Source organism: Zootoca vivipara, chromosome 3 (genome assembly GCF_963506605.1).
Source record: "Zootoca vivipara chromosome 3, rZooViv1.1, whole genome shotgun sequence".
NCBI classification, from domain to species: domain Eukaryota; kingdom Metazoa; phylum Chordata; class Lepidosauria; order Squamata; family Lacertidae; genus Zootoca; species Zootoca vivipara.
This window is the reverse complement of record NC_083278.1, coordinates 687,845-704,538: the sequence shown is the minus strand read 5'-3', so window position 1 is coordinate 704,538 and position 16,694 is coordinate 687,845. Positions and strand designations below refer to the sequence as shown.

Genomic DNA, 16,694 nt, shown 5'->3' with positions numbered 1-16,694 from the left:
CTGCATCCCCCCAGAAAAAAAAAACACTGGGTAGCAGGGAAAGGGAAGGATTCCAATGCTGGGAAAGATGGGACTATTGTTCAGAGCGGTTATCAGAAAAGGAAATTCACTTTGGGATTAAAAAAACAGGTAATAAAATCAATGCCCAATATGTGGGCTAGATACATAAAAATAATCAAAAGGAGGATCTATTATTATTATTATTTATTAAATTTGTATTCTGCCCTTCATTCGTAGATCTCAGGGCAGTTTACAAGATAAAATTACAATCGAAAACCCACAAAGTACATAGTAAAAATAACAACAATGACAAACCAATAACCCCCCATCCCACAACACATTTGAACTGCCTGATCGGGAAAATACTAGTCCATAGCAACAACACTGAGTTTTCAGTACTAATTTTTTTATTGGATTTTTAAAACATAATTAAGCAAATAAACATACAATATTAAAAATTAAGCAAATAAACATACAATAAACATCCAAAAATACACCAACAAATACATACATAGAACAAAAGAATAAAGAATAGAGAAAATCAAAAAAGAAAAAAGAAATTTTAAAATATAAATTTTTCAAATCATTATCTTGTAGACTTCCTCTTTCCCCCCTTTCAATTTATAAGCTTCTTTAGCAATTCCCTTTCTCATAATTTTCCAATCCTTAACTCAATTTTTCTTACATTTATTATACTGCCCCCACCCCCTTCCCAAAGATCCCCCTGCCACCAAGGGATCCTCAGGTATAGTAGTAGTATAGTAGGACGGAGGAGAAGGCAGTCCTTTTTCTTATTGAAGCCCCACCCCACCCCTCATCCCAGCACACACACACACCCTGCCACCAGAAGGTCCAAGACAAGGGGTGAAGAATTGGGGCACAGGGTAACTCCATTATTCCCTAATACCACAATTAATCGATTCTAATTCATTACCTATTTTTCCTTTTCATTTACACAATCTTAAAATGTTTTCTTCCTTTAGCCTATACATTTCTTCCAAATTTCTTTCATATTCACCACATTTTAATATACATAATTAAATTCTCTTCAGACTATTTCCAATTTTATCCACCCTCTTCATAACTACAAATTGCTTTCTCCCAATTGACACATTATTATCCACAAAATTCACCCCACTCCCATTCTCCAACATCTCCCCTCCCCCTCATTCCTATTCTCCCCCCACCGCCACCTCCCCTGCCAAACCTCTATTCTTTCCAGCCCACTCCTGACAGCTCCCCTTCCTATTTCCCTTGCCCATTCTTCTTTTCTTCTCAACTGAAAATACACTCTTCTTTCTTCATTGAAAGCACAGTCTTTCATTTGCAGTTTTTGCTGATTTTCTTCTAAAACCATTTTTTCTTCAAAGTTCACTTTAAAGTTTTTGAAACAGTCATCAACTTTTTTGACCTCTGCGTCCTCCCTTCCATTGTCCATTTCTTGCTGTTTTTCTTCTATATCCATTTTTTTCTTCAAAGTTCACTTTGAAGCCTTTTTAACTTCAGTTTTTTAACTTCAGAAATAGATATTTTCAATTCCTGCTTATTTTCTTGCATCAGTTTCATTATGTCCGCATATTGACCATCTGTTATTGTGGCTGCCATCCTGACTTGAAGGTCACCACAGAGGAAAAACAGGATGTGGGGATGCATTCAGTGTCTCTGAATAGAAAAGCAAAAGTGGAATGTCTCCTTCGTTTTTAAACTGTCACCGTTTTCTTATGCAGCTATGACAAACGATGTCACTTTCTCAATCCAAATCCTCAAATTTCACAAAGATATAAATCAATATAAATTTCCTTCCCCCCTTCCCCTGCTTCTGGGGGGAGGATTTCAGTCCTGCCTTTGGATGTTTAACTTCTTGCACTATTTTTCTGGCTGAAGGTATATGTCCTTGCATTCTATAACAATCAGTGGGAAGGGACCAGCTTCCGTTTTTTAAAAATCCCTTTCCTGTGGCCAAATTCTCTTCAAATTGAATCCAATAACTCAAAGTATTCACAGTACCATCCTTTAGTAAATGTCCTTTAGAAGTATCGATCTCTGATGCCAATCACTGCTGCAGCTTCGCGCTGTCAAAGGAAGTGATAGATCCGTTTGCATTGCAGCTCTGACCCCCTCACTCTTGGGGGCTGAAAATAGAGCCTTTTCTGGGGAGGGGGGAGCCGCAATCATGCTAGCCGGACGCCCACGTTCCCAAAAAGCTTGATTTGGGATTTCTAAGGGGACCCGCTGCGCTGGAGTGGTGTACCCAGCCTTTGACGCGACGGGTTTCGCTCCGATGAGCAAAACCCCAACCGAAATGGCAGCGCGATTGACCGGAAGTCAACAACACTGAGTTTTCAAAGATGAAAACTTTGGCCTCATCGTAAGTTAAAAACATCAAGAAAATAGAGGATGGGAAGAACTACCAAAGGTCCTTTGCATATAGGGCACTCAAGTTAGGAAGTTGTGATGTGTGTCCATGATTTGGACACACACACACAAATAAACATTAAGGGTCTGATGAAAATGATTAGACAATATGTGAGGGACAAGGGATACCGGGAAGTCCCTCCCATCTTAAGTTCCAGCCCATCCCCAAGCGCTGGGGAGAGCAGGGAGAGCTCTGCCTCCAGCGGAGAATCAGGAAGTGGTGTCCGAGGCTCAGGCAAGGTTGCGGAGCCCATGACCCAGGTGGGACAGGAAGGGGGGAGCCCGGGGGGAAGGCCAATTCCCCCAACTCCGGAATTGCGCCGAAAACGTAGGGGGAAGAGGCTGGGTCTCCCAAAGCTTCTTTGCTGGAAGAAAACGCGCCAATCTCCATTCGGAGGTACTGATACCTCACCGTAAGCATGTATATAGATCGCTCTGAGCACTGTAAATAATCAGCACTTAATAAAAGTCTAAAAGGACTATGCTGCGAGGAGTCGTTACTCTAGAGTAGCCACATCAGCACCTCTGACACAATATATTTAAAAAGATATAGGCAGAATTTACAGGTCAATTTAGAATTTTCAGGTGGGGAACACAAACCCAACCTCTTTTATTTTTACCTTTTCTCCAATGACAATAGTAATAGATTCACCCCCAAAACAAGCTAAGGGGCACCTGCCTATCCCTTTCTTGTGATGTCACTTATAAGGTAAGTCCTATGGAAAAACTTCCTGTCATACAGACTGTGGTTCCCTGACATTTGTAAACTACTGCCCACCAAACAATCTTTATTGCAATGCATTCATGAGCACACAGAACAATTAACCTGGTTTCAAAGGCCACAGTGGTCACACTGTGGCTCTGACATTGGTTTGTGATCCATAATCAGGTCACAGAAGGCAGCGGGGAGAAGCATGTCTGTACCAAAACTGTGAATTAATCAGCCCTCTAAGCAGCCAAAGACACGGATCCTTAGAGAAATGCCTTTTACCGGGTAAGACATTAGACATTTTGTTTAAAGATTAGACATTTTGTTTAAAGATTAAAGTTCTCTTTGTGCTTAATCAATTTCTAAGGCAGGATGGAAAATGGGATTAATTACCGTCCCTTGCATCGAGCTCCCATCCTGCAGAAGTCATAAACGATGCAACTTTTCTGTTAAAATGGCTGCCAGCAGCAGCAGCATGCTCAAGAGATGCTAATTGTAATTAAGGAGTTTATTTGGAATCACAGAACAGAGTCTTAATCAGGACGAGAACAGAGGCTCACTGCATGCACTTGCAGCACACGGCTGTGTAACAGAATGGTTCTTTTTAAACAGGCAGTTTGCTTTAAAAGGTTTGAGCAGGGTGTTACGCCGGGGGGCCTAGCATTTTCTCCTCTGTGGGATTCAAGCGAAATCTTATTAGGTCAATTGTTTAGAAAGCATCTCACATTAGGGATTTCAGAGCACTTGTGAAAAGTGAATAAAATTACCCTGCTCTGCTGAAGAATAAACATGGACCACGCTGCCATTAATGCACATAAAGGTTATGCTGAATTAATTTACTTGCCCTGAAACAAGGGCCGACAAGACACACACAACTGGAAGTCGTGGTATCCCTAAGAACGTGACTCTAAATGCTTTTATTGTCATGCAGCTATATTTCTTATACCGAAGCCGAAACAATGGGCCAATGCTGCCAAAACGTGCAAATTTCAAATGTGATACAGCACAGGCAGAACACGAAGGCACAGAAAAAACCAAAGTCTTAATGTATTAACAGGAAATAAGGTAAACACAAAGTACAGGCGATACAAGGTGGATCAGCAACGTCGCAACAGACAGGTTGCCGGCGTTTAAGACCTGTTTCGCCCAATATTGGGCTTCTTCAGTGGTATCTTCTTCTTTAGTGAACGTACAGTTTCTTATTTAGGCTTAATCCCCAGTGTTTTCTTGTTAATTTTTCAAATTCAACATCTTGTATTCTTTATATTCTTACAAAATAAAAAATTCCTTCAGTAGCACCTTAAAGACCAACTAAGTTTTAATTTTGGTATGAGCTTTCGTGTGCATGCACACTTCATCAGATACACTGAAACAGAAGAAACCAGACCCTTATGTATATTCAGAAGGTGGGGGGTGGGGGTGATGGGAATGGGTGATGGGCTGATAGGAGTGGTAAACCAGTAGGTGACTGTTAACGACTGTTAATGACTGTAATTGGTCTTGCGGGGGAAAAGCAAGGGTTGAGGTGCTAAGGAAAGCTTGATCATGTATAATGAGATAAGAATCCTATGTCTCTGTTCATTCCAGGTGGCTCTGTTCATTCCAGGTGGCTCCAGGTGGCTCCATTATATTCTTAGTTAGAGTAGAATAAGGTGGCCTAACAAGAAAACTCTGTGGCCTAAGCCTAAATAAGAAACTGTACTTTCACTAAAGAAGAAGATACCACTGAAGAAGCCCAATATTGGGCAAAACAGGTCTTAAACGCTGGCAACCGATCTTTCTTATACCAGCACAAAATAGAAGTTCAGAAGCAGCCGCCTTCAGACGGCCAACGTGGAACTGGGCTGCCTTATGTCTCTTGCGACTTACCAGACTTCTCAGCCTTACTGTGTGGTTCTTGCACGCAACTTACCAGCATCCAAACACGGTTGTTCTGTTTCAAACTCTGATTTGGGGAAGACAGACACAGGTGGATTCAGTCTCAAGGCACTTCCATCCAAATCTTTGAAAAGAGCTTTTCCTGAGCTCCCACAGATCACAGCAACACATGATTCATTTGATTCATTTTCTCTGACAAACAAAACAAACAAATATAGTTGAGAGAAAACCACCGTGAACTCAACTCAAAGAATTTTCCCATTATTGACAGGCACATAGTTTAAACAGCGGGTAGCATGAAAGTAATGGAAACAGACAACAAATGGTATACAAATGGATGCTACCGCACTACTGCTTCGCCAGTTGTTTAAGTTTTCGTGTTTGTCTTCTGCCTATGTGTGAACCTGAAGCTCAGCAATATTTCTAGCTAGTAACATGAAAGTTTCAAGAGTTCAGATTTGAAAAAGATGTATTAAATGAAGTATGAATCTAGAATCATGCAGAGATAATCATCATTTCATATATATTCACATATATTTTTACTCAGACCCAGAACAATACAAAACAAAATTGGAGTCACAAGTGGGTTAACAGTGGCCTCATTCAGACATGGTTTAGAGCTACATGAATAAGCCATTCCGGCATGCTCCTTGCTCCCGCTGTCTGATGCACAGACACAGCTGGGAGGAAGATTCTTGCAGCATTTACTTTCAGGCTATGGAGACATTCGCAGCTTGAAACAAAGCGAGGGAGTTTCTTCCGCACTACATTTCAAGTCACATTCTTACTTTGCTGTCCAGACCAGAGGGGAGCGGCAGGGGATGAATTTACCTGATGCCCATTATGAGTTTTGCTTCCCTGCACTGAGCTCCAATTCACTGAAGCTGTCACCTGTACATGCAAAAGACCTGCCTGAAATGTATACAACTTTCCCATGGCTTCCACTTTCAAATCAGATGAGAGCTGGTTTGAGGTAAAATGCTTTAAACAGGAGGATTTCTCAAGAGGTTACTCAGCTTAAGTGGTGAAGCCATGGTGATCCTTGCCCCTGAATCACAGCTTGTCTAAACTGAAGTAAGCCTTGTGTTTTGCACTTCCTACGTTGCTGAACCACAATGCCTGGTTCAGCAGAAATGGGAAGCTCTGATTTGCCAAAAGTGGAATCAAAGGTTTCCTCAAGCTCACTGCAGTTCATTCATGCAGCATTAAGTCATGATTTAGCATTACACCCAAACCTAACCAGTAGCCTAAATTTATTTTCTTTGGAAATTACAGAGTATGTGCCTTGATCTTGGGTATGTTTTGGTCTGGATCTCTAACTTGGCCTTTTCCTGCCATTCCTGAGGTATAAACTCAAACTCGTTATAAGCAGAGCAGTCAATGTAAAAGGCATTGCATGTACAGTCATACCTTGGAAGTCGAACAGCTTAGTTCCCAAACGTTTTGGCTCCCAAACGTTGCAAACTCGGAAGTGACTGTTCCTGTTTGCAAACTATTTTTGGAAGCTGAATGTCCGAAGGGGCTTCCGCGACTTCCAATTGGCTGTAGGAGCAGGAATTTGGTTTTTGAACGTTTTGGAAGTCAAACGGACTTCCAGAACAGATTCCGTTCGACTTCCAAGGTATGACTATACAGTGGTACCTCGGTTTGCGAACACAATCCGTTCCACGGAGGCGTTCGCTCGCCGAAGGCACGCTTCTGCGCATGCGCGAAGCACTGATAGAGCACTTCTGTGCACGCACACGCTGCACAGATCTCTTCTGCACATGCACAAGCTGCGCAGATCGCATCTATGCATCCGACACCGTGGAACCCGGATGTAAACACTTCCGGGTCCACGGCATTTGTAAACAGAGGTTTTCGTAAAAGGAGGTAGGCATAAACCAAGGTTCCACTGTACTAGAAACAAGCCAAGGCTCCTAAACAGAGAATCCCAGACTCTCTGACTTTGCTAAAGGAGCTAGAGAACCTCTAACAATGAAATATGTCCACCCTTCACTAAATGACATTTTCCAAGATGCTTTGCACAGGAAGCCAAAAAGACCTTCCAGTGAATTTATATTTCTGCTGTGGAAATCTCTAGGTTAGGCTTGGGGAACCCGTGGACCCCCACATGTTTTTGGATTTCAACTCCCATTAGCCCCAGCCAGAACAGCCAATGATCCAGGATCACTGAAACTGCAGTTCAGCGACATAAAATGTCAGTTTTATTTGTGATATACAGTTGTTTTTGTTATATGCCTGTTGTCTTTGTCCATGGAGTTTTCTTGGCAGGAATACTGGAGTGGCTTGCCAGTTCCTTCTCCAGGTTTTGTCAAAACTCTCCACTATGACCTGTCCATCTTGGGTGGCCCTGCATGGCATAGCTCATAGCTTCTCTGAGTTATTCAAGCCCCTTCGCCACGGCATTGATACATGAAGGGGTTGTTGTTGTTTTTCTGAAAACTAGTTTAAAATGTAATAACAAAAACAACTTTTGTTGTTGTTGTTTAGTCGTTTAGTCGTGTCCGTCACGAAGAGTTTTCAGGAAAAAAACATTGAAAGTTCTATTTTTATTGTTTTTACAGAGATTTTTATTATATTAAGCAGTATATTTTTGTCATAAACAAATGCCTGGAGAGCTACAAGTTCTTCACCCCGGTCTAGATGAAAAGAAGCACCCAATGCTTGACAAGAAGCCTCAGGCAGGTTACCTGAAAGCGATGGCCCCCTTACCTATTTTGCAGTGGGTGGAAATAGAACACATTTTGTTCACTGACATGGAGCATGCTTGCCCTTTCGGATGTGACCAGGTGCAGAATGCCTGCACCGTCAGGATTCGTCATGATGCAGATGTCTCTGTCGTCACTGTAGCAAGTTCTCCTAAAGCCAGCAAAGATGACATCTGACAATGGAGGAAAGCAGAGTTGTGGGAAAGGCTCAGAAGTCAGATCATCCAAGGCTACAACACAAGGGATTTGACAAGCTGCATTGATGGGTTACTGGTCTATGGTATACTCTAGTCGCCAGAAACATCGATAGAGACTTTAAAAGAGTAAGAGGGGAAGATAATATCCGGGGCAGTGGTACAAAAAAAGGGGGGGGCATTGCAGAGAAATAATTATAGCATCTGAACAGAGGGGGCAGTAAATCTACCTGGCGAAGCACATTGTATTGGCTCAAACTCCTGCCTAAAATTTGTGTTTTGTTTTTGTTGTTTTTTTGGAACACCCAGCCTGATCCCTCTATGACCTTTGCACATGAGGGAGCTTGGGTTAGACATTTTGACTTTCAGGGGGTCCAGGATGAGAGGCTTCGAAATTATTGAAATTCAAAGCCTGAATTGAATTTGGATAATGTACAGTAATGTACATTACAATTAGACAAAGGAAACATAATCAGCTCTGGTCTCGGAAACTATTGTTTCTGAAACACAGCACAGTATCTATTAAGGCACAGTGATATCAATTGCAGACCCTAGATGTAACTGTTAATTAAATAGTACAGTTTGTGAGCAGTTTGTGACTTCCCGCCAAATAAATGCCATAATGATTTTTCCACCTACTTTGATATATTCTTTTAAAATCAGTGGCTATGAGTTAGAATTTCAGTTTTGACTGAAATTAATTTGCATAAGAGCTGACAATTTTCCGTCCTCCCCCTGCAAAGTGCTAATACTTGTAGACCCTGTTCATCTAAAGTTAGATATATGCCTAATATCCACTGAAACCTAACTTAAATATCATCGCTTTCAGTAGAACTTGGTATGCATAAGCTTAGCTGGGTCAATGCCTCAATGTTCTGCTTAAAAATTTCTCACAATTTCCATTTTTGCTTTTCAGAAGAAAACATTTAGCAAAATAACTAATTTTGTAACTTTTTCAGGTATTCCTCAGTTGTCCGTAAATATATAGTGTTGTATCATCATGCATCCAAAGCAATAGGCTTTACTTATGAGCCTGTGCATGTTTATTTAGAAGAAGGTTGTACTGTTCAATGAAAGTTATTGGCCTTAGGAAAGAGAGCAGAGGACCGCAGTCCTAGCCCACAAAAGCTTAAGCAATATACATGCTAATATTTAAGGCGCCACAACATACTGAGGTGTTTCATTGGTTAGTTGGTTTCGCTGGGAAAAAAATTAAGCCATTCACCCCGTCTTAAATTTGCTGCTAATTTTATCAGTTTCCAGAAATAAAAACCATTAGAGTCTTTGACATTTGAAAATAAAATAAAATACTAGTCCTCTTTACAGAGCTGATTAATGCAGGACCCCAAAAGCTCACAAAAATGTAACACCAACCTTGTAACTTCATGATTCCCAGCACTACGGAATAATTTCTCATTTTATGCCATGGGCTATCAGGCCACCAGCTATGATCAGAGGTGAAAGAAGGCCACAGTATCCCAACTCGACCCCTCCAAGGATTACGTGGAGCTCGGTCAGTACTTGTCAAGTCAGCTGCAAGAGGTTGGATTCTGTCCTTGATGCAATCAAAGGAAGAGCTTGTGGCCACAAGGACAGAGTCTCGTAGTATGACGGACAGCCTTTCCAGGTGGGACTGCAGATCACCAGGTGGGCTGTAAAGCACTGGCAGGAGACCCACAACATTGTCCACTAGCATCACTTTCTCTAACACTATGTTTCCTTTAAGATGAAACATGATCCCATAGTCATAGTTCTTGTAGGACAGAAAGCCTGTGATTTTGGTGCAGTTTGGAAAGCCATCTCCTCTGTATAAATGTATCCCGTGAAGGCTTGAATGAGCCACATTGTCAGTGCAAAGGGTCTCAGGTAAGGAACATTCTTGCCCTTTGATATGAAAGGCTATCCGTTCTGATCCGGCTACAACATTGTTCTGTAGGCGGGCACCATCTACAGCATTTGTTTTGATGCCAGTCACCCAGTGTACTGATTGCCCCGGCTGTTTGCTCAGAATAACAAGATTCCCGGTAAGGGTATGATTTTGGCCTTCCAAATGTATGCCATGACCAACGGTTCCAAATACCACGTTGCCATGTAATAGGAGTCCACTGCTTGCAAGCGCCTGAATGCCAGCTCCACAGCTTTGGTGAACGCTGGAGGAGATTATGAAAGATTCATGGGATGCATTCCTGATGCCAATGGCTGGAGACAGTGAAGATCCACAGCCCAAAATTTCAACATTAGAAAGCTGGAGGATACCTAGAACACAGAAAAAGACAGAGCATTAAACTAGTTTCTCTTTTGTAACCATTAAACCCAGAGAAGATACAAATCACATTGATAATGAATATTCCGCTGGATTTTTTAAAACAACATAAAGCTCTAGACCCATATTCCTGAAGATAGAATCATAGAATCATAGAGTTGGAAGAGACCACAAGGGCCATCCAGTCCAACCCTCTGCCGAGCAGGAAACACCATCAAAGCATTCTTGACATATGCCTGTCAAGCCTCTCCAAAGAAGGAGACTCCACCACACTCCTTGGTAGCAAATTCCACTGCCGAACAGCTCTTACTGTCAGGAAGGTCTTCCTAATGTTTAGGTGGAATCTTCTTTCTTGTAGTTTGAATCCATTGCTCCGTGTCCACTTCTCTGGAGCAGCAGAAAACAACCTTTCTCCCTCCTCTATATGACATCCTTTTCTGTATTTGAACATGGCTATCATATCACCCCTTAACCTTCTCTTCTCCAGGCTAAACATACCCAGCTCCCTAAGCCGTTCCTCATAAGGCATTGTTTTCAGGCCTTTGACCATTTTGGTTGCCCTCCTCTGGACCTGTTCCAGCTTGTCAGTATCCTTCTTGAACTGTGGTGCCCAGAACTGGACACAATACTCCAGGTGAGGTCTGACCAGAGCAGAATACAGTGGTACTATTACTTCCCTTGATCTAGATGCTATACTCCTATTGAGGCAGCCCAGAATTGCATTGGCTTTTTTAGCTGCTGCATCACACTGTTCACATGTACTGCTCTCAAGCCAGGTGTCACCCATCCTGTATTTGTGCCTTTCATTTTTTTTGCCCAAGTGTAGTACTTTACATTTCTCCTTGTTAAAATTCATCTTGTTTGCTTTGGCCCAGATGACACTGCAATATCTGAGAAAGCGCATTGAAAAATTGCTTTAGGCAGTTCCAGTGGAATTTTTGAGTAGCAGGCACCAAACCCCATATGCCATATTACAACTACTTCCAGACTCCTGTCAAAATGACACTGGCCATTGTGAAGAGCTGAGGAAACAGCACTCTCACCCAACATGTTTATGGCGGCTTTTCAGCCCATTTCGTCTTGAAGCCCCAATCTCCAAACAGCACAAGAGTCTTCATTGTGTTTCCTGTAATAAACTATAACCTTGCTATCCCTCAGCAAGTGCTCTGTCATTCAAAATATTTCTTTACATATGCACTCCCCAGTGCGGCAGAATGCCACTTCAGCGCAGGGTAGAAAATAGCTATGGAGTTTCCCCCATTTTATGTACAATTAAAGGTACAAACAAATGTGCATAATCTGTGTTGTCCCATATACACACCATCATAATAGGAGGCACAGTGGCTGCAGACCTCGAAATGCATGGGAAGGCTCTCAGCTGCGCTAGCTGAGAAATTTGAACAAAACAGTTATGAGTATTTGAGTACCTGCATCCTGGGCTCCACTGGCATGGTGTCCCACTAAGATCCCCCCAGCACAATCCATGTCAGATTTAATTTGTATATTTCTTGTGAGAAGGCCAATCTCTGCAGCCAGAGGAATCCATTGTCCATTTTCTAATCTGTGGGATTGTCCTATACATGACATGGTAGAAGGAAACATGAAGGTAAAAGCAGGTCAGTTTTGGCCATTCAAATGTCTCCCCTTCAAAAATCAGAACAACAATGTCCTTTTCACTCTGGGTTCTCCTACTGGGTGACCAGCAAGAAACTTGGAAGACTGCTCCCTCACCAGCAGAATTAGAGAAGGGGGTTATCTGTCAGAATTCACTAAATACTGAACTAACTGGGAGATTTCTCAGGTTTTCATATGAAGCAGTAGGGCAAACAGCACCAGTTGGACTAATCACATCCCAGAGAAAATGAAACAGGAAAAGGAGACATTTTCCAAAATAACTTGGGAGCATTATGTCTAGGGCTTCAAGTCCAATAATTGGACAAGCATTGATGCTGTCAGTTTAGCACAAAAATATTGTTTAGATCACTCTGGAAGGATGTGGAAAACTCAGTGAACTCTGTCTGCAGCCCCTGCTCCATATCCACCCCCACTTCCATCCCCATATACCATATGAGCATAGCTGCCAAGTTCTCCCTTTTTTTTAAGGGAAATTCCCTTATGCTGAATAGGCTTCCTCGCGAGAAAAGGGAAAACTTGGCAGCTATGCATATGAGGAAGGATCACTCTATGTTATGTAGTTTTATTTTTTATACATTGTATACCACCCTGTGATCGTCAGATGAAGGCCAGTAGAGAAATTCAATTTAATAATAATAATAATAATAATAATAATAATAATAATAATAATAATCTGACAGGGCAGGGCCAGCAGGTATGATCTGTGACTTCAACATATGGAATTTCCACCCTTTCTGGCTATTCCTAAGGAACCATGATACAAAATAAAAGCTAGTTAATGTGCCAGGATAAAACAGCCAACACACGGAGCCACGGTTAAGAGTTTGCATACCTGTGTGTCTGTGGAGTAGACGTTCACGGATTCTAAGGCTACGACGGTTGACTTCTTCCAAAGTGAGTATTTCAGCCTGATGGGCTTCATAGGAAGACGAACTGATAACAATATTGTCCCCAGAATGCCAGTCCAATTCGTCTTGTACCATAATCCTAAAAACCTCTGCAGAATTAATGTGAAGATCCTACACATTTTTTTAATGATACCAAAAAACCCTATAGGGGGGAAATGGTTTAGAAAAACAGGAGAATGCTAAAGCAAATGATATATAAGTGGCAAAATAATATTATATGAAGAATGATGCGGCAGACTATAGGAGATAATTTAGTAGGCTTTTTTTTCCCCTGGGACAATTGAGGGAAAAAATAAAGTTTAAAATGGTAAGGCAAAAAGATATTGACACCTAGATTTAGATTTATTCAAGTTTGTAGTACAAAAAAGTCCATTGGCAGCTTATAACAAACAAAACCCATAATCATAACATCAGTAAATAACATACTCAAACTATGGTGACCCATTAAACTGCTAAAACATCATTGCCACAGTTGTCAATTGCCTGATCAAAAGAAACAAAATCACCCCTCAAATACCAGCAAACGCCCAGGAATGGAGGAAACTGAAGAAAATCTATATAGGATATATAACAAAAGAAAAATGATCAAATATTAGGGTTGATCAGATAATGTCACTGAAAGCAATGCTTACCTCTAGTCACATCGTTGCACTTTAGAATACTTTTGCCCCGCCCCCCATCAAATAAACCTGAAAATTACTAAAAGGTGAGCATATTTTCCAAATATGATTAGAAGGTAGGAAAATGGCTGCTCACCTGGTCCCAGGGTAGGCAGCAGTTGTGGCCCTTCGTGATCACACACACACCCCGGCTCCCTGGGGTGAAACGCTCTCCTATTGGCGGCTGGCTGTTGTGGAATTCCGCTGGCTGGCCACAAGGGATGGCACGAAAGCCCGCCATCCTCAATTTGGAACTGCCCAATCATGAGCAGGTTAGGGGCGGAGTCTGGGGGCGGACCGAAGTCTTCACTCTGGTCCACTGCCTGGAGATATAAGCTTACCTACACCTGCAATCGTAGCTGCCAAGTTTTCGCTTTTCTCGCGAGGAAGCCTATTCAGCATAATGGAATTTCCCTTAAAAAAAGGGATAACTTGGCAGCTATGCCTGCAATCCATAAAAGTAGTGGCCAATTTAAAATCCCAGAATGTTGTATTGTGCAGTTTGTTTACATCTGTGGCTGGGATTGCCTTTCACCCAGCAGGGTTGGGGGGGGGTAGCAAGTGGGTCCGCAAGCACTTCTCTTTAGCAACTGTATTGCAGAAAAAGTGGTGCCATCAGTCCATGTGCGCAGTCATTTCAGGGTGACAGCGAACATCAACCCAGTTGTCTAGCATCACCCATGCGGCCAGACCAGGAAACAGCAAAATCATATACAGTAGACAAATCTACATGCTTATCACTTTCACTACAAGATCCCTTACTGGCTTTGATTCTGTAACCCAGGCATCCCCAAACTTCAGCCCTCCAGATGTTTTGGACTACAATTCCCATCTTCCCTGACCACTGGTCCTGTTAGCTAGGGATCATGGGAGTTGTAGGTCAAAACATCTGGAGGGCCGCAGTTTGGGGATGCCTGCTGTAGCCTACAAGAAACAAATTCACCCAAAGGATAAGGTGTTGTAACTGAAAAAGATCCTGTCTGCAGTCATCAGCCACTTCATCTCCTAAGGCATGGGGACAAAAAGAACCCCCCCCCTTACCTTTCATTGCCAGGAGCAGCATCTCTTCCAAGGTATGTCCAAGAGTTCTGGGTATAAGCACTATGTATCTGCAGCTTCCCATAAACACCTTGAAAGGGGAAGAGAAAACCATGCTGGGATCCAAAGAGCCCCCTTTTCAATGGCTACAAGGCCTGGTGCACACTAAGCAGGGATTTCCACTCTTGCCACATAAAGTGCCATTGCAAAACAGAGATAAAAAAAGCCTTGATATACACCAGGGGTGGGGAACATGTCTGGCTCCATGGGCTTGGTCCTTATCAAGATCTGCCTAATGGTAGGGCAGGGCTTGGGTGATACAGGGTTCTGTCACTTAGAATAAGCCCAGGGGTGTCCAACTTCCGAGAGACTGCAATCTACTCCCACTATAAATAAACTGGCAGTGATCTACCCATTGGATTGACCAGAGTTGTTGGGGAGGCTTCACCAAGGGGAGGATGGCCGAAGTTGTTGAGCTTTCTTAAGAGGGAGATACCAGAGTTGAGCTCTGGTTGGACAGCCCGGGAATAAAGGAAACACAGACAGGTGGAAGCAAAGCATGTAGGGTCATTACAAAGATTCCTGACCAGTTGCAAACTAAATAGCACCAGGGCCCTTTTTTCCAGCTGAACTCAGTTCCAGCACATCTCATGTGGGAGCCATTGCCTTTATAAGAGAACAAGGGAGGCATCCATGTCGAGTCCCAGCACCTCTTTTTCTAGAAAAAGAACACTGAATAGCACCATGGCTTCTTTTTCCTATGCACCTTAAAGAACTCAAAATATGTTACTTAACCATACCAATGGTTCCAGGATCAGCACTGAAGCCGTGTAATCGATCACAATAAACTCTCTCAGATGCACGAAGCAGAATTTGCACCTCTCTTCCTCTTTCTAATGGATGCTGCAAAGTACCTGGCAGGGGAAAAATGCATGGCCATTATTGATTGATTTTTATTTTTAGCATACTTTTCTATAAAAGAAATCATCTCAAGTGGCTTGGAATAAATCTAAAAACTTTGACAAAAATGTTATCATTAACATAGACATCAGTTGCTAAAAGGCAAGGAAAATAAAATTGTAACAAGTAAATCCCCAAACTTGCTTGTGAAGTCCAAGTATGCCATTGTTTGGCTTACTGTATTGTGCAAACAAGGCCATTATAACATTTGTAGGAGCAACGGGTAAAAATAGGTAAACTAGGTGAAAGCAACAGGCAATAACTTCTGAGGTACAGCCAGGGCCATCTTAAGCACATCCAGCGCTGTGGTGCAAAGGTCCCTCCGGCGCCCCCCTCCCTTTCCCAAAAATTAGAACCTGGGTCCCCAGGAGCCAAGTTCCAAATCACCTCCTTTCTCACAGCCCTCCGGATCTCATGCAACGGCTTTGTTGCTGGGCTGGGCTGAGTTTGGCCAACGTCCTGTTCCGCTTTGGGGAGGGAGAAAAGCAAGAAGCGGCACAGACAAAGGAGGAGAAATGCCTCTTCCATCATCCCCTTTGCAGAGGGAGAGGGGAGGGCCAAACAACGCCACACTCCCCATGCTTCTTCCTCAGGGCAAATGTGGGTTTTTGCAAGCAGACGCATTGCAACAAGGCTCCTCGCGCCTACGACCCCACGAGCGCCTTCACCTACTAGGACTTTGCAAGCCCTTTGCCTGCCTGGCTTGGGCTGCAAAGAGGAAGAAGGTCCTCTCGCGCCCACCCTCCTCCGGCTCAGCTTGGCCAAAGGGCAGGGTGGGCGGAGCTTTTCCTTTCATTTTCTTTTTCAGGCACAGCATCCCTCTTCCTCGGCTGGCCAGTTGGCCAGTCTGCCCCTGCCTCCACCTGTGCGCACCCACAGAGTGCCCAGATGGCGAGGGAAACTGGATCTCGCGCTCGCGGCTGAGGGGATTCAAGCAGCCAAGGAAGAGGTGGTGGCAGAGAAAGTGGAGCCATAGGGCTTAGTGGCTCATTGCGCCCCACCAATGCTGGGGGGCCCCTGAGAGGCTGGCACCCTGGCACAATGAGCCACTAGCCCCTATGGAAAGGATGCCTCTGGGTACAGCACACAACTAAGCATTAGAGGTCTTCTTACGAATGGGTGTTTTAAGTGCCTCTCTGAGCACAGGAAGAGAACAAACCCAACAGATCTCCCCAGAAAGGCCATTCCAATAACTAATGGCCCGAAAAGTCAATTGACCGGGGACATAAATTTCCATAAAGCAAGGATTTTGAAAACCACGAATATTTTGCTTAAATCCATTCATGCCCAGCAAACAGGAGTGCCAGCTTGGCCCCGTGACCAC

The 16,694-nt window shown here is 43.1% G+C and overlaps 1 protein-coding gene across 4 annotated transcripts in view; it reads right to left on the bottom strand.

Moving 5' to 3' along the window:
* The window catches only part of PKHD1 (PKHD1 ciliary IPT domain containing fibrocystin/polyductin), a 248,505-nt gene that overhangs the window by 68,600 nt on the left and 163,211 nt on the right, over nt 1–16,694 (bottom strand). For all 4 annotated transcript variants that reach the window (XM_060272305.1, XM_035110412.2, XM_060272303.1 and 1 more), the window contains 7 exons: nt 15,211–15,324; nt 14,414–14,501; nt 12,638–12,792; nt 11,598–11,744; nt 9,282–10,163; nt 7,718–7,886; nt 5,037–5,194 (listed from right to left, as the gene is read on the bottom strand). In XM_060272305.1, the coding sequence (XP_060128288.1) occupies nt 5,037–5,194; nt 7,718–7,886; nt 9,282–10,163; nt 11,598–11,744; nt 12,638–12,792; nt 14,414–14,501; nt 15,211–15,324 (1,713 nt within the window). The remainder of the gene's footprint in view (nt 1–5,036; nt 5,195–7,717; nt 7,887–9,281; nt 10,164–11,597; nt 11,745–12,637; nt 12,793–14,413; nt 14,502–15,210; nt 15,325–16,694) is intronic.